The sequence below is a fragment of the Melozone crissalis genome, unplaced genomic scaffold, assembly GCF_028551555.1.
Source record: "Melozone crissalis strain CALT ecotype California unplaced genomic scaffold, PUWL_Pcris_2 ptg000013l_1, whole genome shotgun sequence".
In the NCBI taxonomy this organism is placed as follows: domain Eukaryota; kingdom Metazoa; phylum Chordata; class Aves; order Passeriformes; family Passerellidae; genus Melozone; species Melozone crissalis.
In genome coordinates, this window is record NW_026535791.1 from 19,513,864 (window position 1) to 19,537,140 (window position 23,277).

The following is a 23,277-nucleotide window of genomic DNA, read 5'->3' on the forward strand; positions in this document are numbered from 1 at the left end:
TATAAACTGAAAATTTTGACTAAACCAGAGCGTTGTTTTGATAGCTGTGATTCAGTCTTCTTCAGTTTGCGGTGCAAAAGTAAAACATGACTCAGCAGTGAGTTTTGTAATAGAAGAATTAATCTTGTCTTATATAGAGAAAGTTTAATTGTAGGTGAGATTCTTGTTTAGTTGTTCTTTAAAAATGTTTTTTTCTTGCTGGAAAATGGTAGCGCTTATGCTGAAGTACTGGGCTTAAATAACTCTGTAAGAGAATTGCAGTCCCTCTGGCTTTAGTAGAATGAACAATGACTTCATTTGCATTTGGAGCAGTAAAAGAAAAACCCTTCCATGACTTAGCCAACAGTCTAAAACTCAGCTTATGGATTTTGTACTCCCTTAGCCCCTGCTGTTCTACTTATGTTCAGTTTTACGCTGAAGAAGGCAGAAGGCAAACTAGTAGAGTTTGATACTGCTCTTTCTAGGAAGTCTGTTGGTGTAATTAAGCCACAGTTGAAGCCTCGAGAGCAGAATAGTCTGGATGTATCTGTTTCCCCTGGCACAGAGTGGGAATGCTGTTCTGCATTACCTTCTGACTCCAGCTAATGAGAGCTGCTAGTGCACAGGAGTTCCACAAAGCTTCCCATATCATAGTACTGAAGCTTAGAATTACTCAGCTGGGAAATCCTCTATTCCCATGCAAAGCAACACATCTTGCTACCTTATTCTTCTCAAGCATTTGTCTTTTATTAAAAAAATAGAATTGTTTCTTCATATGCTTCTATATATATGCATGCTCTTTTTTTGCCATCCGAATTGTTTCATTATTGGCTTTTCTTCTTTTTGGTGATGGTGGGCTAGAGACTCAGGATTTGCTAGATTCCATTGTCTGACATGAGCAGATAAATCCCATCAAGTGTCTGGGTTAGAGCACAGCTGGGAGCAGTAATTAGTCTTGGAACACTGGCAGGACTGGAAAGGGCAATGTTAAAGTCACCAGGGCTGGAATCAGAAAGGTCTGTCAAGTGTACTTCCCTTCAAGTATTTTTTTGCCTTGTTTGTATGTTACACTGTGCATGTTATTTTCTTCAAAGCAAAGTATTTCTTGAAGCACCCAGGAATATTTATTTTGAGAATTTTTAGTGCATGTTACTCTTTGTTTCTTAAATGATTCTTTTATTATTTGGGAAAAGGTGATTTCTTGGTGAATAGTTATTTAAGTGTTGAGGAGGACCTGTGTTTCAGGCTGGATGTCTATCAATTATGTAATGGTTGCTGTGATGTATTTGAATAAAATAAAGAGCTGTGCAGAAGAAGGCAGGTTGCCAGCTACATAAAATTGAAAACTGGAACTGCAGATGGGGTAGAGTAGGCAAAGTGAACAACAAATGTCACAATTTCTGATCACTCAAGTTAAAACTATCCTTTTTTAAAGTTTTTTTTTTGAAGGCTAGAATAGGTCAACCCTTTAAAATGGATTCAGGTATTCAATTCAAAACTTAGTGTTCAAAACTTATTGTATACTTACAGAATTTTTGAAGAAAGATACTGATCCTGTGCTACCACCATCAGTGCAAAGAAAATACTTACGTTAAGTAATTTTTCATTAATTTTTGCATCTATGCTTTACCAATACAAAAGATAGGAACTAAAGACAATCTTATAGACAGAAGAAATGTTTGTCTCATTGACACATCATGTGATATTCCATTTTTTTTTTCTTTCACAGGTGTCTTTCAGATGAAGGAATTGAAGCTTGCTTAAGTTCATCTGAAAAAGTTAATACGAATGATATTATCCTGGTTGCCCTTAATGTAAGTCATGGTAGTGAAAATGTTTTTTCTGAGAAATCATGTTAAAAATGATAGATGCAATGGCTCAAATATAGGTTTGTGTGTCTAATTAAGTGTGCTATTGTCAGTGTGATTTATGTAAAGGACAGAGTACTTACCTCTCTCCTTGCCTGCATGAATTGAGAATTTTATTTGGAAAGAATATCTATTCCAAACTGCAAAACTTGTAGGAGGAAAAATGAATAGATTTGGCAGTAGAAAAATATTTATCTGGTTTATGAAATGTAAAACTAAAGTCAAACTATAAGCATTAATACAACCAGAAGTGCTGTGTAATACCATGAGTATGAAGTTTTAGTATAAATTTGTTTGGATTAAAAAAACACTCTGACTTCTGGACATGATGCTCTTAAAGCCCATTCAGACCACATATCCAGTGTTGTCTACATATTTATGTAACTAAAACCTGGTTTTTTTTCTTTACTATAGAAATCTGGATTAGTACTCATAATTTTGGCAAAAAATTAACAAGGAATGTATGGGATAGCACAACATCTTCAAAGCAATATACCATAATATTTTTTAAGGGTATGAGAAAAGTGTGCATGTGAATCCCGGTTTTTAAGAATTGTTGTATATACATTGCTGGTAATCATTAATAAATCTGCTGCCTTTCTTAGTTCATGTATTTGCTATTTTAGTTTAACATATCAAATCCATACTCAAATGTTTTAAATGGTTTAATATGAACTGTACTTTATTTGGTTTAATATAAACTTTGTAATAACTATATGTCGTTTCAAGGGGGAAAACAATGTAGTCGAGTGCTCAAGAGAAAAGTATTCTTCCTTTCTAAAATTAGAAATAATAAAATAATGAAATTATGTGGGAGTTGTTGGGGATTATTTTGTTCCCCCTCAAGATTTAACCACTAGATGGTTTTAGATGATACTTTGAAAAAGAGGGTCCCCTCTGCTCCTTTCACTTATTCTTTAAAGCATGTGTTCAGTCACTCATGTATACAGGCACCAGTTCATGTAAGGAATATGAAAAGAATTAAAGCAACATTATAATGCAAAGATGCAAAGAACGTAATGCAAAATATGCAGAAGGCAAGCATTTGATTCCTGGACCAGAGCAGCATGTCCATATATTTGAGAATGCATTGCTGCTTTATACAAAACCCAAATAAAGTTGGGTATTTAAAACCTAAATAAGTTGCTGGGTATTACCCTGCATGTAATCATATGCTGGAATGAGTACTGACATGATCATTTGTGACTGTGTTGGTATTTCAGGTTTGATAGATAATAAAATAAACCAGGAATGTTGCACAAGTACTCGAAACCAGAAGTAATGGCTTATCACTTTTAATCATTAAGTCAGGCTTTTTTGTGCTCGAAAGATTAACTTGTCTGTTGAGTATGTAGAGGGTAGCAGTGTGTCTTTAATGGCAGGATAATAGTGAATTTATATTCCACTTCCTACAAATTCTTCCTTGACTGCTCGAGGCACCTTTCAGGCAGAAGAAATCCAGAAGTCAGCTGACCTTTTTTACCTTTTTTTGAATGTGTATGTGTGAATTGCTTAAATAAGTATGAAGTAGACCTAAGTGTATATTCAGTCCTTCAAATGGTTCTATTTTGTCTGAGAACTTAAAAAGTATTTGTAAAAGTTGTCTACCGTTCCTGCTACTCTGATGGGAAGCTGGAGATTTCAGCAAGGGCAAGTTCTGCCTGAACAACCCAGTAGCCTTCTGTGATGGGGTGACTGCATCAGTGGGCAAGGGAAGGGCTACAGATGTCATTTATCTGGCCTTCTGTAAAGCCTTTGACACAGTCCCTGAGAATATCCTTCTCTCTAAATTGGGGAAAGACAGATTTAATGAATGGACTGTTAGAGGCATAAGAAAGTAATTGGGTGGTTGGACAGTCCCATCCAGAGAGTAGTGATTAATGGCTCAGAGTCCCAATGGACATCAGTGACAAGTGGCGTCCCTCAGGGATCTGTATTGGGACCACTGTCACTAAATATCTTCATTAATGACACAGATGAAGGGTCCAAGTACACCCTCAGCAAATTTTCAGATGACATCAAGCTGAGTGGTGCAGTTGACACACCTGAACGATAGGATGCCATCCAGAGGGACCTGGACAAGCTCAAGAATTGGGTGCATGGGAATCTCGTGAGGTTCCAGGACCAAGTGCAAGGTGCTGCACCTGGGCAAGCACCAGTGTCAGCACAGGCTGGGGATGCACAGATGGAGAGCAGCCCTGCTGAGAAGGACTTGGGGGTGCTGCTGGATGAGAGGCTGGACATGACCCAGCCATGTGCACTCACTGCCCAGAAAGTCAAATGTGTCCTGGGCTGCATCCAAAGCAGTGTGGGCAGCAGGGAGAGGGAGGGGATTCTGCCCCTGTGCTCTGGTGAGAACCCACCTGCAGTGCTGTACCAAGCTCTGGGGTCCCCAGTGCAGGGAGGACATGGAGCTGTTACAGCAAGTCCAGAGGAGGGACACCAAGATGATCAGAGATATAGACCATCTCTCCTGTGAGTAAAGGTTTGGGATGGTTCAGCCTGGAAAAGAAAAGGTTTAAGGGTGACCTAATTGTGACTTCCCAGTGCCTGAAGGAAGCTTAGGAGGGAGATGGAGAGAGAGACTTTTTACAAAGACATGTAATGAAAGAACAAGGGGGAATAGCTTCAATCTGAGAGTAGGTTTAGGCTGGATATGAGGGGGAAGTTCTTTACTGTGTGGGTGGTGAGGCGCTAGCATGGATTGCTCAGAGAAGTCATGGATGCCCCATCCCTGGAAGTGTTTAAGGGTTTGTTGGATGGGCTGTGAGCAGTATTGTCTTAGCAGAAGGTGTACCCTGCCCATAGGAGGGGATTAGAATTAGATGTTCTTCAAGGTCCCTTTCAACCCAAACCATTCTAGAATGATTCTGTAGACCACACAGGAGCCATTTGTAGGAGCCTGTGTGCTATTCAGAGACATACAAGTGACAGATTAGTTTCCCCAGTTGTGAAAAACTCAGATTTTCTCAGATTGAAAAACTGAAAGTACTTCCTTGTCATTGCCTGGCTATCTTGTGCAACAGAGATAGGATTAGGCATTTATACCCTCTATATACTCAGTACATATGCTAAAAGTGCATTCTTATAATTGTTTTCTAATTTGTAATTTACCAGTGTTTCTCACCAAAAACCAGAATAAATAATTTGCAATATTTTGGATACTAAGATAGAGCCCTGCTCAGTTTTAGATCAGGGTCCAGAACAGTAGGCCATTGACATATATTAATGGCAAAATATGGTTCAAGTTCTTGTAGTAATTACATTTAGCACATTTTATTTTGAAAGAGATGTTTATGATCATAATAAGGTAAGGATTTGTGCATGTAAAAAGACAGGAACTAAAAATACTTTTCTCTAAGTGCCAGATGGAGAGCGAAGATGGATGTTTTACCTCTGTGAAGCCTCACAGCTATGTTTAACCATTAAGCATTGCATAGCCATTTGGTTTTGTTTATTTAAAAGCATTTTAATCAATGTTGAAAATGTTAATTTCATTAATTAAAACAAGAATATAATTTAAAAAGCAAAAGGATTTCTTTTGTAAATTCTTGAGTTGTTGAATTTTTTATCACACAAAGGAGTGGATTTCTGTTGAATAAATAGTTGTCATGATGGAAAAAATGCTATTTTTATTCCTATGTTATGGGGGTTTTTTTTAAGTGCATATTTTAAGTTAATATTGTCTTGTCTTCTGTAATCATTTCAGACAGATTTAAGAACGATTGGCAAGAAATTCCTCCCCAGTGACATCAATGGTGGAAAGGTGGAAAAGGTAGACAATATTTTTACTTCACTTTTCTGTATTCTGTGATTTCTGTGTTATGACAGCCTTCGGTGGCACATTAGTCTGGTTTTGTCATTACTTCACATACAAAACCCCCCAATGTTTGAATCTATTATAGTGTAAAAATGTGAACATAAGCTCCATAAAAGAGGACTTTCTGGGTTTTATTTCAACAACTTTGAAATTATTGAATTAAAATCTGAACAATCCTGGCAACTTCATTTGTTGCTGGAAAGTCATTAAACTTGTTTAGTCTTGACATTGTATCAGAATTTCATTTTTTCCCCTCATTATCCTGAGAGGGCAAGAAAGCAGGTCAGAAATAAATCGAAGTAGATGTTTGATTCTGATACACAGTGATACATGTTTATGCTGGGTTACTTGCCTACTGGCATCCATGGCTATAGCTATGCACTTCATGTAATTTTCCTATGATTGTGTGTCCCACAAGTCATGTGGATAAAACGTGTTAGATGGGGTAACACTTTGTGCTAGAGAAGAGCATTATACTTGAAACTTGGATGTGCTAGATTTTAATGCATGTTGTGTGTTTAGGTAAAAATGAAATTTGTCCCCTTCTGTATACCCTTCCTGTTTTGTTCCTTAGAACAAAACAATTCAGAGATGGGTAAAGGAAGGAATTTTATTTTAAACCTAGCAGTGGTTCGCACTTCAATTCTTTACCCCTTGCTTCAAGTATTGATAGTCTATCACTGATGTGAAAGATCTGGGGAAACATATTTCTTTTACTGTTGAAATTCAGGTAGTGGTAAGTTAAAGTGGGTTTGTTTTAAGAAAGCCAGATTGATTGCTGAGAGAGGCTGCTAAGAGCTGTTAGGATTTGTTTATTTTGTTGTCTAAATGGAGTAGTCACTGCTGCAAGCACAGACTTCTACTAGAAAAAGGCACAAACATTATTGCCATTTATGCAAAGCACACTTTAGAGAGAGGCCATGGCAGGATCATAGATTTTAGCAAGGCACTGATTTCAGTCAGTGCATGCAGCATATTATTTAGCAAATGGGAAGAGCTTTAGCTTTATCTATATTCATAGATCTTTAGAAAATTATTCTAAAAAAACCCCTAAACCAGACACTTGCAAACTGTTTCCTGGAAGGTGATAATCATTCAGGTTTGGGAACAATTACACAAAAAAATCTGCTTGAGAAGGACTCCTATTTATAATTTCTACCTCAAGCTATTAGATAGTATGCTGAATCCTTGCTCCCTTAACAGTAATTTCCTTTTTTTGAGTCAAATAAGGTGAATCTGACTTCTTAATCAGTGCTGCTGCTTAGCTTTCAATGCATGCAAATGCATTATGTTATAGAGCTGTGTGTTTACAAAAAAAATCATATTTGCTGTATGGGAGAGGAACAACTTCTTAGTATAATCTCCCCATGGAAAGTAGTAATTTGTTGTTCAGAAATGTTTCAGTTAAAAATAGAAATTATGTGCTACTATTCTTATTCTCAGCCAAGACTAATATCAGTGTTGTTTATTTATATCTTGAGAACCTATGATGTATTTCCATCTTGCATAGAAAATAGCTTCATTTATTTAAAAAATAACTTTTTATGCCTATTGTATAATAGGCAAATATTTGCATAAAAGCTGTGAGAGTCCTAGTATGAAACACGGGTATTTGACCATTGTAGATGATCAACTTCAGTCATTAATACACAGAGCTATTTCACTCATTCATGTAATATCTGTGGACTAGGAAAAAATCAATATTACCAGCATTAACCACAAGATGGCCACATTTACATAGGATTTGGGAAAACTGAATCCTTCCATTTCTATCTGGATGGCTACACCACAGAGATCCGTGAAGTATTTTTGAAGGAATTGAAGTGCAAAGAGGACTATAAAGTTACAACTTATAATTTAATAGCTGCTACATTTGAGGTGTTATTAGTTTTCTTTTGAGAACTTGTATCATTACAATGGAAACATTAACTGCAGGAGAAGCATTCAGAAAGGATTAAAGTTGTGATCTCAGAGTTCCTTTCTGAGTACTGGCAAATTCATGGTAAGCAGTTGAAAACATAAGGTGCCAGCAATTTAATTCCTGTTAAAGGTTACTCACATGCTTCCCCATTTCTGTTTCATTGTTTTTTTGATTGTGGATTTTTGTTTCCGACAGCCTTTTAATTTTTTTTTCAAAATTATGATTGGATTTGTGATTCCATTTAAAACTGATTGGCATTGAAAAAAGACTCTTTCAGTGAGAGTGTTTGCTACATCAGATCTTCTACTGCCATCACAGTAAAGCTACTGTGCTCCTGTTCTCTTATTTATTAATTTCTCTTCTTTTTATATATACTTACCTACTGGGTATCTGCTCTCATTTTGTGTTCTTCTGGCTGCCTATTCTGTTTCTTCAAGGTTGGAAGCTGATGGACTGTGCACTTTTTCATCTTTTTGCTGTCATTTAGGAGTTAGAGATCAGTTGAGCAGCCACAGACAATTTTATTTTCAGACAAATTAAAATGACTTAGCTATAGCTGAAATGTGATAAATGGTTGAGATGATTGGTTTGGGCTTGGGTTTTCAGGTGGATTTATTTTGCTTTATTTTGGTGTTTTTTGTTTGCTCTGGGGTTTTGGGGGTTATTATGGTTTTTTTGTTGTTTTGTTTGGTTTGTGTTTTGATTTTTTTTTTTTGTTTGGTTCTTTTTAGTAATAATTTTTATTGTTTGTAACATAGATTATGGTATGTCTAGTAGGGTATCCATTTTTACATAATCAGTAGACAAGTGACATCCCTTCAGTTTGTTATGTTTTGATTGGACTATTGTTCAAGGAAGCTATGTTTCTAGTTGCAGTTTACAAAGCAGTTGTACTTGAAATTTCCTCTTGATCCAAACAGAGAGTCTTCTAAGCTGTTTTTTTTTTTTGTTCTTTAGAAGACTTTGTCAGTGAAAGTCATCCTGCAGTGAAATCTTATCTGGACTCCATGCTATGTTTGAAGTGACACAGTATCTGTGTTTTTGTTTGTTTGCCTCCTACTCTGTTTTCATTCACTTTTATTTTATAATCTGTATCTCAGAGATGTGTGAAGCATCACAACTGTTTCTCTGTAAAACCCATTTTTATCATGTTTTAGAACACAGAGTACATGAGTGATAGAAATTCAACACGACTGCCTGATCAAATTACACTTTTCTTTGCCTGGGGGCATCTGTTGGTATGTCTAGATATTGCAGTGTGTTTGCTTAACAGTGCTAACAATTTTGTCTTTTCTGTTCGACTTATCTAGCTGGAAGGGCCATGTGTCCTGCAAATACAGAAAATTCGCAATGTTGCTGCACCAAAGGATAATGAAGAATCTCAGGCTGCTCCCAGAATGCTGCGTTTACAAATGACTGATGGACACACAAGCTGCACAGCTATAGAATACAGTAGCATGTCAAAAATAAGGTGAACAGCTTCCTTTTCCATGTTTTCCTTTGCTACTTAAATGTCCTTGAAATAATGGAAGTGTCCTTAGTAATTTATGAAAATACTGCTCCGCAAAAGAGGCTTCCTTTCTGGATTTGTATATAAAGGAGAAGTTTAAATTCATCATGCAAAGGTACATGTGAATGTAATTTACAGTTCTGTTTATGCTGAACTACATAACAGAAGAAAGTGGATTTTGCAGCCATCTACTGAGTTGTGGTTTCACAACACACAGCATTTTGGGGGCGTGTGTAAACTTGGGTCAAATTCCCAATTTTCAGTAGTAGCAGATCTTTTACCTTACCTTTGTAGCAGGAATGGCACAGGCTTGACACTCCTAACCCAGTGCAACTAATGCTGCTTAACCATGGGCAGGTCTTTAACTTGGATATTTCTTCAGTTAAAAGTGAAGGGTAAGAGAGGTGATTACTGCTGAACATGGGGGTGCTTTGTGTTTTTGTTTATGGAGCTACTGAAAGCAATCTCTGGTGTTTAGTCTGCAGAGTTATGGTGTGCTCTGCACTCTTCTAGTTCACGTAATTTTGGTTTAAAAAAAAACCCTTCTTCTGTCTTCCTTTGCTTGCTGCAGCAGGTAGATATAGATATAAACTCAATTTTTGAATGTCATCATTAAGAGTTAAACTGTTCCTTCTGAGCAGGAGCCAGCTTGCAGTTTAGAGTGATGCTGTCAAAACATTTAATGATATTTTAATTTTAGCTTGAGCCAGCAGAACTTGGAATATCATATTCCAATGCGAATATAAAGAAAGCAATAAAGGAAGGCAAACAGACTCTTGTGTAAGTAGATTCTAGATCACAAAATGTTTGAAGATAAATACCCAGTACAAGACATAATTTGAAAGCTTTTTGATAAAATCTCAAAGATGTTAGAGAACTCATTGCTCTAATAATGTTGTGAATGCTTGTTTTTACATAACATTTAAAGATTTAATTTGTGTTATATGATATTTTTTCAAGCCTGATGTTAGATTATTAAACTGTATTAATATTCTGTTTCAGTACATAATGTTACTTAAATAAAAATCACAATTTTCTTTTATATTATAGGTTTTTCATGACTGTAGTTTTCATTTATCCCTTTCCCCTTGACTCATTTTAATTTTTTTTCTGTATTTCTTTCATGTCTATTTTCTGTTGTCCATTTGTTTGCCTTCATCAGAACAATCCAAGCATCCATTAACATTGCTATGGTTAAATGGCACTGGTTCTGTAATTGGCTGTCTCCATTATGAATTTTCGTCACCGTGCGGCATGGGCCTGTGATTGCAACAGTAGCTCTAGCATATTTTAAAGAGATTGTTGTCCCTCAGTGGAAAGGTTTTAAGTGGCTGTGTCCGGTTTCTCACAAGAAGCAGTTTCCAGATTGCACTGCTTGTCATATCTTTCAATTACATGTTGGAAGTACATGATTCTTTTATGCTTCTGCTGTTGCTTTTCCTAGGATAGATTCACTTGAGAGGAGGATGAGGTGGCTCCATGTGGGAGCTGGTGACAGGAAGTATTCATATGTTTTAAAATTATAGAGTAGTGTGAGAAGAAGCACTACAAGATGCATGGTTTTATATTTATTCTAGTATACTCCTAGCTCTTAGTAATGTGTAGAAAGGTTCCTTTCTAGCCACTCTATGTGTCTACTAAGTTAAATGTCTAAAAAAAAAAAAATTGAGATGATTAACTATTTGGAAATCCACTCTTAACTGTAAATGTGAGGAGCCTGCCTCAAATCAGTTGTCTGAGAATATTAACTGATAATCAAAACAAATCATAAGCTTAGTTCAGTATTGTGAAATTAGATATTAACCAAATAGGCAATTTACCAGTATTTCTCTCTGTTAGAATCTAATTTGCAGTATGGCATTTTTGTATAATGGGTGGGAAGTGTTTCAATAAAGCTATTGAAAAGTACTGTGCTTTTTGATGCTAATTTTTTATTATGGCATATGAAAATGTTGGAGTTATAATAAGAGTAGTTTTTTATATATTTGTGACAGAATATTAATAAATCTATTTGAATTTTTTTACTTTGTTTCTACCTCTAGCCTGAACACTCCACCTGGAACAAAAATTAAGCTTTCAGGAATTGTTGAAGTGAGAAATGGATTCTTGCTGTTGGATGACAGTAACACAGCAGTTCTTGGAGGTGAAGTGGAGCATCTTATAGAAAAGTGGGAATTACAAAGGGTGAGGTAACACCACTAGAAATGCTTGTCTTACAAGTTGCATATTACATTCAGAAATGTCAAGCTTATTCTGTTGATTGTGAGCTTTTGTATAATAAACTTGTAGAACTGTACTGTCCAAATAGTTTTAGGGCTGTGGCCAAATGTATGCAAGTAGGTCTTACGTATAATGTTCCAAATTCAAAAATTACAAGTGATCTTTGCATGGGAACTGATTCGTTTCTGCAAGGATATATTAAATTTATGTTGCTAAAAGTCATGGGTGGTATTATGTTGGTAAATAGTCATGGCTTTCTTAAACATTGTGTTTGTTACCAAAATACTATGGAGTTCTGCCTTTTACAGTTACTGTCTGCAGACTGTGTCTTTTTGAGGAAAAATAATAGAATAAATGTACATAAAGCATTGAAGTTGGTAACATTTGGAATGAGCCCTGTACCCCAGATTTCATCAGTACTTTAGGTGAATTGTGGTTACAAAGTCAAATTGGAGATTTAAAATTCTTTCAACAAGGCATAAATATGTGTAAGCTTCTTTACTTTGGTTTCTATCCCAGCAGAACAAAAGTGGCTGCAGGAATATTTTTTGAAACATTTTCTCACAAACAGGTGGAAGTTCCTAGGGGCAGGATTTGTGACCCTACTACCATTAGTCCCAAATATTTGCCAGATTAACTATCACTACTACAGCCACGCACATCTCTGTATTTTTATATCCACATCTCTGAAACAGGGTAGCTGCTTATGGACATGATGGTTAGTTCCGTAGGAAGTACTCATTTTATTGTTGTTCCTGCTAAGTTGGGCTCAGTAATTTTTGTTAGAGCTAGCCTTCTTTGGTGTTTGATTGAACTTCATAATTTCCAGCAAACTGAACCAAAATTAATTTGAATTTTAGAGTCATGCATTCTAGTAGATTCTGTTTGTCATCCTTCAGCCTTTATAGCTAAAAATAAGGGGTTTTTTTTAAATGCAAAAGCATTCCTGGTTTTAAATGAAGCCTAAAGAAGCTTCTGGCAGAATCATCCCATTTCGTGATTTTTATTCTTACTTAGCTAGCTTTAAGTCTTGTGAGTTCTCTTTTCAGTTAAAGAAGGTAGATGGGGCAGAAGAGAGAACACAGAGCTAACACTTTCTTAAGAATTCACAAGACAAGAATAGAACTGGTTTGCTTTCTTGGTGATATTTTAAACAGTCTGTTTTCATATTTCTTCTACCTGGACTTCAACAGATAAATTTTGCTTTATGCTTCCTAATTGATTTCTGAAATCAGTGTCAATAAATAACTTGGAACAGATTCCTTTTACATAAATAAAAAAAGCCAAGCATTTAATAACAAAAGGTGTGCTGCTGACTACAGCTTTCAGCACTTGTTAGCCAGCTCTCTTGGCTGTATGCAGTATGTGTAACAGAGTGGTAGCTGTCGCTGATTTGCTCTGGTAAGATACAGAAAGTTAACTATTGCCTGCTGCTATCCCCGCAGTGCTCTGGTTCTCAAACTTTTGGAGTTTGCCAGAGTATTTTCTTTTTCTTGTTGACCAGCTCATAGCATATGAACGTGGCCATGTCAGAAAAGCTGTGGGTGACAAGGAATCAGTTTGGACAGGTGAACCATGACCACTGGAAACTGTAGTTCCAGTTCTATATCCAGACTGACAGCTAGACAGATAGGGCTCAAACAAATCTGTAGAAGCCAGATGCTACATGGTAGCAGTTTCCCTATGAACTTGATGCTTCAATCCTGTTCAGAAAGGTTTGTAGAAGAGTAGAGCTGACAAATAAATATAATTGCTAAAATATCTGAGAGGTGATAAGGACATTGCCACTCCTTGTCTAATCTTGTCATGGAAGCTTGAATAAAATGTTGAACTGTGTTTGCATAAAAAGACATGAAACTTTTATTTGTGTAACTATTTAAAATTACTTGTTTTGAAGCTACTTTTTAATTTTTGAGGGCAGTTTTATATTTTATCTCCGCTAGGAAGTCTAAGATGTGTAAATTTGGCTTCCTCTGTAGGTGATGAAATAAGGGGGTTTTATACTTAGCATAAAGTTAGTGTTATTATGCCAAATAGCATGAAACTTTAGAATAAAAGTTGTCTATTCTGTGTTAAGGTATTGCCCTTGCACCTACTTGTCAGCTTCTACTTGTTCAATTGTATTACTGTTTTGTTCCATTCAGAGCAGTGTTTGAAATTGCTTTCAGGAGGAATCAAGTTTTAGTAATAAAAGACTCATAATACAAAGTAGCATATGTGAAATGAATGCAGTATTATCACACTGCATGAGGAATAAATGTGCTCTTCCTTGTAGATTCAATTTTATCGTAAGGTAAATTCTTGCCAGGGAATTTCAGGTCATTTTAAGTGTCTCTATTTAAGAGACAGTAAATAAATAAGGAAGGAGTGTAAATGAGACTGTTACTGAGAGATTTGCCTTTCTAGACTGTTTGGAAGTATGAGGTGAAGCGTCATGGACATCTTTAAGAAAAAATACAGTTCCAAATAATTATTGCTTTGTGGTGTTGCTCATTGCTTTGTGATGTTCTGATGGTGACTGATGTTCCAAACATGAAGGATCATTATCTGTATGATGTTGCTGGTACCCTTCTTATGTAGGAAGAGTATTTTGTATTGCTATTAAACAAAACACCAGACAATATATAAGTGAAGTCTGAAGCAAATCTGCTGAGGTGATGGGTGAGACTGTTTGGTAGGGTCTTAAATTTTTAACACTTAGAGTTACAGTTCATGTAAAAGTAAAGCTGTTTAGTATGCTTCAAGATTTTTCTGTTTCGGTGAAGGTGAGGCTTAATACTGAGATTATGTCATGGGAAAAGGAAGTGGTTTTAGGTGTACTTCAAAATACATGTATAAAGAAAGGCAAAGGTACAATGGTACATAGTATCTAGCAATCCTATATTGTAAACATTAGTTTCTTAAGAGATTCTCTAGGAAATATATTTTTGGTGTCATGATGCAAGTAGAGCAAAAAAGGTAAAAGAAGTACACTATATGTATTTATAACAAAGTTTATTGTTAGTGATAGTTACTGCTGAGTTATGAGGAAATATAATTGTAAGTTACAAAAGATTGTGTGTGTTGCCAATTTGCTTTTCATTTGGTGCCATGTGAAACCTGGTTTTTAAAGCAGCTGCTCTCACTTCTCAGCAGAGAGTGCTCCTTGAGAAGAAGGTTTCAGATCATTAGAATTCTATCATTGTGGATAACAATTCTATGCAATAAATTGTTATGATTCAAAATTCATGTAGGTAACTGTTAGTAAATAGGCAGTCAGTTTATAAGGGCTTTTTTGCCATTTGTCCAATGGCACATTTGAGCAGTAGATTGGAACAGTCTTTTTTCTTCTATGTGATTTCTTGATTCTGATTTGGTATGATAAAAAAGAAAAAAGTGTAAATTCAGCTTGCTCTTCCTGATTATAGGACATGAGGAATTAATCCAATGCTTGAGTTCTTGGCTAGCCTATAATTATTTCTTTTAATTATAATTTGATTCAGTATGGGAGTTCATTCCAAAATTGCCTGCATTTCTCTAGGTACAACCAAGCAAACAAAGAGAAATGCCAGAGTGGTGCAGGGTTTATTGCACCTGGAGTGCCTGCTCTGGGGAAGTGAAGTGGCTTGGCCATGAAATCCTTGTTCTACGTGCTGCTTCAGTTAATAGCTACAGGGAGGTGTGAGCATGCTGCAGTCATCAGCCCTTGGTTAGCTCGTATTTCTAAGGCAGCATTTTAACTGAACTGGTTGAAACTAAAGCACAAAAATTTTATGATTTCTGCACTTCTAAGTGCTTTTTTGGAATAATTTATTGAATACTTGATCAGTGTTTTTTGCTCTAAGGTATGAGAAAAAGGATTATTCTTTTTCTTCAACCTTGAAAGGAATTAATAGCTATAAATGATTTAGAAAAAGTCTTTGGCTCCTGAATAAAAGTAGTTAACTTGAAAGGAGTAGACCAAAAGCTTTAATTTGGGTATGTATTAGCTAAATTAATCTATTACTTAGTTTAAGAAATTCTCAGATAACATAGTGGCCTAAAGCTTGTGTTTATACTCAATTTCTCACATGATGGATTTAAATAAATTCTACATCAGGTTAATAAATACATAGGTAAATGTCATATATAGCCTTAAGTAATTAAGGCTGTCTCTGACAACAGAGAATGTATGTAGTCATGCATGCATGTCTGTTGGGAGAAAAGGACAGGAACAAATTAAGCTGATAAAAGAAATACATTATAGGAAATGCAATTTTAACAGCATTGAGGACCTCTTCTTTTTGTTCTTAGTACACAGCATTTTGTTTCCAGCAGTGGCAAAAAGGAGATTGTTTTTAGGGAGAGATCACAGTCTGAGCACTTATATGGCCTTTCCATGCAGAATTACTGTATTATATCAGGGGATACAATTCTGATTAATCCTTTCTGTGTTTGCTTATGCATGGGATGATGAATTTCACATAATGGTTGAGGATGGAGGTCATCTGGTTAATGAAGGCCACCTACAGCCAATTGTCCATGACAGTGTCCTGGCAGCTTTTGAGTATCTCTAAGGATGGGGACTCCCCAGCCTCCCTGTCTCAGTCACTCTCACAGTCAAATAAGTGTTGTGTGATGGAGGGAATCTCCTGTGATTCAGTTTCTGTCCACTGTCTCTGTCATCTTACTGGGCACCACTGACAAGAGCTTGTCTCCATCATGCAGATTGATAAGTTCCCCCTGAACTTTCCCTTTCTAGGCTGAATTGGTCCAATCCCTTTTTAAAGGTGTTGTGTGCCTTTACAATCTCTACTGGCTGGAATTTCATTGGACATTGTATGAAAAATCATCTGCTGCCTAAATGTGTTGTGCTTTGTGCTATTAGTGTAGATTTTGATATATAACTGGATTTTCTACATGTGCTCTATGTGCCTTAGTAATTATGCAAAATTCCATAATTTTCTTTGTTCCTCTGCCTCTCCTCCAACCCTCTTCTTAACTTAGATGACCCAAGATTTAAAAATACGATTTTCTTTTCTGCTGAAAATACCCATTTTGCAAGTTTCATGTTCTTTCTGAAATAGAGACATTTATCATATAATCTGTTTTCTGCTTGCAATTTATTCATTACCAATTTTCTTTTACAGAGTTTGGCAAAACACAATAGGAGTAACATTGGAACAGAAGGTGGCCCTCCTCCTTTTGTACCTTTTGGGCAGGTATAGTGTATCTCTCTTTGTTGCTTCATAAAAGTACCTGTATTATGATATCTATGTACCTTGTGCGAGTTAGGTAAAGGCTGTCAAAACACCTTAGATCTTGATAACCTGGATATAAAAAATGTGCCTGTTAAAAAACAAAACCAAAACTGTGTTAATCCTGTCTCTTTGTTGTGCCCATTTCCAGTAACATTTTTCCTCTCAATTTCAAACTTAACTTTATTTAGTGTATGGAGCCTTTGATTTTGCTAGTGAGATTGTGTCAGCACTTATGCAGTGTCTCCTTAAATGCCAAACAACTTGGCAACGATCAGCAAATTTCCAAGAATCATTGTGATTGCATCATGATGTCTAGTTACATGATCGTATTCCTTATCTGAGGGTCTGCTACTCTAATGGAATAAAACTTGGGTGGGTGTTTTTCAGATAAGAGCAGGCAGAAGAATAATTAAACATTTCTTTTGTATTTTCAGAAATGTGCATCATATGTGCAAGTGGATAGCAGAGATCTTGATCGCAGAAAGACTCTGCAAATGACAAATACTGTAAAACCTGTTGCGGACAATGATGAATTTGAAAAGCAGAGAACAGCTGCTATAGCAGAAGTAGCAAAGAGCAAAGAGGTTAGAATGCATGTGTTGCAGCATTTTACTTACTGTGATTGATCTTTTCTTGTCAGGTATTTGTCTCTTAAACGACAAATGCTTTCTGATATTTGCCTGTGTATAATTCTCCCCCTGTATCTTTAAAAAGATGAATCAGACTTAGAGTCCTTTTCAATTGATGACTATGTTCTTATTTTAATAAAGGTACTAAATGTATCATAATGTTTTATTGTAGATATGATTTTGCTACCACTACTAAAAAATGAGGGGTGTACAATTTTGCTAATAAGATTTAAGCAATAAATGCGGGTTATCAATTTTCATCTGTTCTTTTTAATCCTCAAGCCCCCCATAATTTACTAAACTCAGTCTGCAAAAATAGCCAGGAAATTTAGTTCTAATGTGTCAGGTTTTTATGTTCTCCCTTGGTCTTCTTTTTAGTTTATTTCTCAAAGTGCTTAGTAAGTTGTAACAGCTAGAATTACATACCCATTTTACAACCTCATTTGGGCACAGGGGAAAAAACTCCTGACTAATAAATTAATCTTTTTCTCTGTGTATGTAAATTAGTGCTTTATTTGTTGACCCAGACCATAATCAAAAAACTCAAAAAACCCACTGCAGCAAAAGTTTCTGCTTTTTCTACTAGCTAAATATTTTCGTTATTTCTGTTTGCTGAAATGTTATTTTGTGCTTATCTAAAGACCAAGACATTTGGAGGAGGTGGTGGTAGTAGCAGAAGCAATCTCAGTGTGAGTGCTGGAGGGAATCGAAACAGGGAACTGTTCCAGAAAGAGAAGATAGCAAAACCAGAGGGGAAGAATGAAGGTGTCTACCGAGAACTGGTAAGATGGAAGACTTGAATGGAGTCTTGAATGTGTAAGATTAAAAACAAAACCCCAAATATAACAAGAAAAAAATCAAAATACCTTGAGGAATGATAACTTTCCTTTCAATTAGTTTTCAGGTCTGCTTAGAATACTCATTGTGCTTTTGTACCTTACTGAGATAGCTATGAGTTTCACTGTGATTCTGGGCTAAACATTTATTCAGTAAAATTTAAGTATGTATCTCAGAGGTTAGATTCCATTAGGCTTGGGATTTTGTGGGTTTTTTTGTAGGGTCTTGATATGGCTGTTTTTAAACCTACAGACAGAGTGTTATGTTCATGGGGTTCCAGTTAAGAATGTTTTTGATGGCAGCTGTTGAAGTAAATGGGTAACTGGTATGATTTTGGTGCAGGTGCAATGTTATTTTCTGTACTTAATGCTTTTTGATTCCTGTTTTGACTTTTTGTCATCATGCTCTATGCAGTTTGGAATAACGGAGCCTGCATTTCTGCACAAGTAAATTGTTTGCATTTCTTTTCTTTCTTCTGTAAAACCTTTAGCCAATTATGTTTTATCCATATTTTAAGAAGTAAGTGGGTTTTGTGTTGTCTGCAAAAGCTTTGAAGGGGTTCAAATTGGAACAGATGGCTAGTTTTGATGCCCATATTATTTTGAGATATTTCTTTTAGTTTTCATAGAGACTAGGAGAATTTGTGCTTGAAGGCCTGTAGTAGTAGAACTGGAAACTAATGAATTTAAAATCATACTATTAAAAAAAAAATCCCTTGATTACCTGCTTCTTTTGAGCTTATATGCAGAGGTTTTATACAAAACTAAAATATTGTTTCAATTAAAAATAAAAGAAAAATTAATGTAAAATCTGGTGTGTTTATAGAGTGTTGTATTTATTATTTTTGTTTGTACCTTTTATTTCAGGTTGATGAAAAGGCTCTAAAACACATAACAGAGATGGGTTTTAGCAAAGAAGCAGCAAGACAGGCACTTATGGATAACAGTAACAGCCTGGAGGCAGCATTAAATTTTCTTCTGAACAACAGTAAACAGAAACCCATTCAGGGACCACCACCTAGAGGTAAATCTTGCAAAGAGATGCTTTGAAACTATTTACAATCCAAAAAAATTTGTGTAGGGTGGATTACTAATGTAGTAATAGAAGGGCATATTTGCATGTTTTCTTCCTGCAGGTTAGAATGCATTGCAAACCTGAAAGCAAATCCCTAAGAAAGACTTCTGTGTATTACATTCTTGTCAGAATTTTTGAGTTGGAAGTCAGATGTTTAATTAGCTTTAAATGGGAAATGTGTATCCTAGAATCACAGAAGAACATGAGTTGGAAGGGACATTAAAGATCATCTTATTCCACCTCCCCCACACCCAGCTCCCAGACAGAGAGGCCACCCACTACACCAGGTTGCTCAGGGCCCCATCCAATGTGGCCTTGAACACTTCAAGGACAGCATCCGCTGCTTCTCTGGACAACCTGTTCCAGTGCCTCATCACCCTCATAGTAAAGAATTTTTTCATCACATCCAATCTAAATCTCTCCAGTTTGTAGTTTAAAATTGTTCTCCCTTGTCCTATCACTGCCTTTCTGTTACAGAACTTTTTAAAGACAGAAAATACAAACATTTTGTAAAGCAAATGAAGGCATGTTTGTGCTTTTTAATTTTTATTGTCCATTCTTAAAAAGCCTTTCATGCTTACAGGTAAGGGGAAGGGCCGAGGCCGAATAAGACCTGAAGATGAAGAAGAGCTAGGAAATGCCAGACCATCTGCACCAAGCACACTGTTTGATTTCTTGGAATCCAAAATGGGTACTCTAACAGTAGAGGGTGAGTTACTGAAATTAATGTATCTAGAACAAATGTTGGATAGTGTAGATTTAGTCAACTTTAGTCATCCAAAAGTTGATTCCTAGAACTTCCTCCATGGTCAGTCATTAAAAAAACAAAGAGTGCTTGGAGAATTATTCCTCTCAAAAAAGGCCAAATAAATTGCTCAGTAGTGATTAGACGTTTAAAAGTCGGTAACTTGAAATGAGATGACATAAACCACAATTTGTTAATTGGACTGGATTCTTCCTGAATCGTGAATCTTTATTTATGACATCATAAGTCTTCACTGTATTTATCAAAAATCAAAATATTCAAATAAGTAACTTTTAAATACACCAGCATTCTGCATTAGCTGGTGCAGTTTTGTAAGCTGGTCAAGTAGTGAATATAACCACATTTTCAGAAAGAAGATATTTGAGATATTTCTTGGCAACTCATTTTACTTACCAAAGATGCACTGGATTTCTTACAATGAGCAGAAATGAAAACAGTGGTAGTGTTTTTGGCTTACACTGCAAACATTGATTTTGCTTTGGATGCATTTTGTGCTTATATTGAGATATTACAGAAGGCTTTTATGTTTGTCTGAAAGACATTTAAAGGAAAATAAAAGAAATAATCCCTGAGGGTTATAAAAATTTCTTATCGCCAGTGTTTTATAGTAAGTAGGTAATAGTAGTTTATCAAGACTTGTGAAATGAGTGAATTGCTTTTTTAAAGTGATAGTACTGATTGCTTAGGGATACTTATGATCCTTTGGTTTTAGTGCATGTATGTAGACAATAAAGCATAGTGTTATGTGAGTAAAAAGCCAGATATATTTATTACATTTACTTCAGTTTATAATCTTCAATATTGTGTTTTAAAGATAAATACACATCACTTTTATGAGTTTTTTTTCTTCTTAAATGAAAATAAATGATTGCATAAATGTCATAAGAAGAAAAAAATAATTCTGTTAAAACTTTTTAAAGGTTTTATATTCCTTGAGTTACTGAAGGTTCTGCCATATTTCCTGCCATGACACACAGGGTTTTTATTTTTATGGTTTTATCACTATGTTGGTTTTTCTCACTTCATCTGAGTAATCAATATGTAATCCAGTGTACTATTCCTGAACCATACTTTCCTTAAAAAATCCAAACCTAACTTGTTAGCACTTTTGAAGAGTTCAGAAAGTGTTGTGATTATTTTGTGAAATTCTTTTCAATCTTTCTGCCTTTTTTTCTTTTCTGAAAAAAATAGATGTTGTACTTCGTAAGGCTTTGAAGTGGTTGCTTAGTTTCATGTTCTTAGCTTTTATTTTCCTTACTGAGTATAGCCCATAGGATTGCATCTCTGTTTTTATGCCAGGTTTTAGTTTTGCTTTCAGAGTCTTTTAAATGGATATTTCAAGAAATACATAGGCATATGTTTTCTTTTTTTTTTACTTTCAAAAGTGATTTTTTTACTTGCCAAATTGGAGAAAAACTCTGCAGTCTGACGAATTCAAACACATCCTTAAAATCATATATTAAAAGTTAATTTTCTGCCATTTTATTTCCTGTGCCTTTGAAAATCATTTCAGTTAAATTCTTAATTATTAGTTGTCTGAAGTTCCACTCAAACTGAGATGACAGGAGTTTTAGAAGTATTTGCTGAGTGATCTGTCTGCAGTGACCATACTTAGCACTGTGAACTCTTCAGTTATGAAGTCTGCATCCAAATGTCTGCAGAAAACAGGAGATATATATATATATATATGTATGTATGTATATATATAGTACCTCCTATATATATGTATATATATATATAGTACCTCCTAAATTTAATTTGATCCTGTCATCCATGAGCAGTAGAGAAACATATTTTCACTTAGAATTAGAAAAGTATTTGGTCAGAATTGAAATGCACATTGGACAAACTGATGGAAACAACTCAAATATGTAATGTTACAAAGCCAATAATGTCTCTTCATTGATTTTCCTGCACAGTATTACACTAAGGAGTGCTCAGGCTGGCAGGTTTTTCTCCGTTTTTATTCACCAAACACTGTATTATACCACATATAAAAGAAGATAGATAGATAGATAGATTGTTCTGCAGTATTTCTGGCACCTTGCTGTCCTGCGTGGTCTCTAAAATCTCATATTGTTTTTTAGGTATTGAGAAAGAAAGGGGGTTTTATAGGGACAGTGGTTTTGAATATATGAGCAAGTCCCTACTATTACATGTTTGTGTATGATCAGGAGCAGATGATTACCTGGAATGGCCATATTTATCTTTATTGCAAGCATTAAAGTCCTATACACTTGAGACAGAGTGTAATTCCTTCTAAATGACTGGAAGTCGTTGTACAATCCAAAAAGCAAAAGGCAGTTTTGCTGAACTGTTTTTTAATATTTTTTAATCCTGTACTATGCCACATTTTCTTCAAAATCTTATGTGATCTGGGGAAGGTGTCTGAAAAAAATTAGTTTCTCTTTTCAAGTACACAGAAGATTGATTTGCTTTGTGCATCCCTCCTTGTTTTTCTTACCTACTGTTTCTAATTACACCTGAAACCTTAGTAGTGTGGAGAGTTTCTAAATTCACTTCTATTTCTGAACAGGAACTTCAGAACTGTTGTTGAATTTTTTTCTTTGATTTTGTACTTTTTCATACTTGCATTTAGACCAAGTAGAAAAACAATTATGAGTTGAAATACCTTTGTGTTTTTTTAGGAGGTACTTGTATTCCTTTTAAAAGTGAAGGCAGCACATTAAGTTTCTTGTGTTTGCTTTTTTTTCAAAGAAGTTACAAGAAAGCGTGTTGGTGTTTTGCCCCATAAATTATATCTTGTGATGTTTTTATGTTTTATCTCCTCTTTTCCATTAAGGAAATATTGTTTTAAGTAATTACAGCTATCAAAAGTATTAAATAGCTGGCTCCATGATCTGCTAGCTCTTTAATTGTAAAACACAGCATACTATAAACATACTTTATTTAAATGAAATGCAAAGAATTAAAACAAACTTATCCTTAACTTTAAACTGCATGTTTATTTATTTATTTATTTATTACTGTGAATAGTTGGTGGCACCTACAAAAGTATTTCTGTGTTGAAATGAAGTAATTTGAATTTTGGCAAGAGAAACCTCCTGACTGCAAGAGATAACACAAGTAGAAGACAAAATTGCTTTCAATTAGCTGCCTGTGCTTGTACTTGGCTAATTTTTGCTACTGAACACAAAAGATTTTTTCCATTAATCTCCTTATTGTTTTCTTTTGTTATGAGGAACAACTCATCTATCTTTGCCAGCTTAAATAAGTAAACACAAGGATTATCAGAGAGAATAAGATGATACCAAGAGCACTGGCTATAGTATTAATGAATAATGAACATTATTCTTTATCTAGTCCCAAATAAATTAAACGTTTGAAATAACTTGGTAATGCAATGCAATGTAATTAAAAATATTTGTTTCATTTTGTGGTCACACCATTTATTTGAATATCTGGGAGTGAGG

General features: G+C 35.3%; 1 protein-coding gene across 1 annotated transcript in view; it reads left to right on the forward strand.

Moving 5' to 3' along the window:
* Positions 1 to 23,277, forward strand: part of TDRD3 (tudor domain containing 3) — a 95,415-nt gene that overhangs the window by 39,729 nt on the left and 32,409 nt on the right. The window contains exons 2-10 of the mRNA XM_054271391.1: positions 1,709 to 1,793; positions 5,557 to 5,622; positions 8,899 to 9,059; positions 11,141 to 11,282; positions 16,427 to 16,498; positions 16,972 to 17,121; positions 17,808 to 17,948; positions 18,870 to 19,026; positions 19,661 to 19,786. Of these exons, the coding sequence (XP_054127366.1) occupies positions 1,709 to 1,793; positions 5,557 to 5,622; positions 8,899 to 9,059; positions 11,141 to 11,282; positions 16,427 to 16,498; positions 16,972 to 17,121; positions 17,808 to 17,948; positions 18,870 to 19,026; positions 19,661 to 19,786 (1,100 nt within the window). The remainder of the gene's footprint in view (positions 1 to 1,708; positions 1,794 to 5,556; positions 5,623 to 8,898; positions 9,060 to 11,140; positions 11,283 to 16,426; positions 16,499 to 16,971; positions 17,122 to 17,807; positions 17,949 to 18,869; positions 19,027 to 19,660; positions 19,787 to 23,277) is intronic.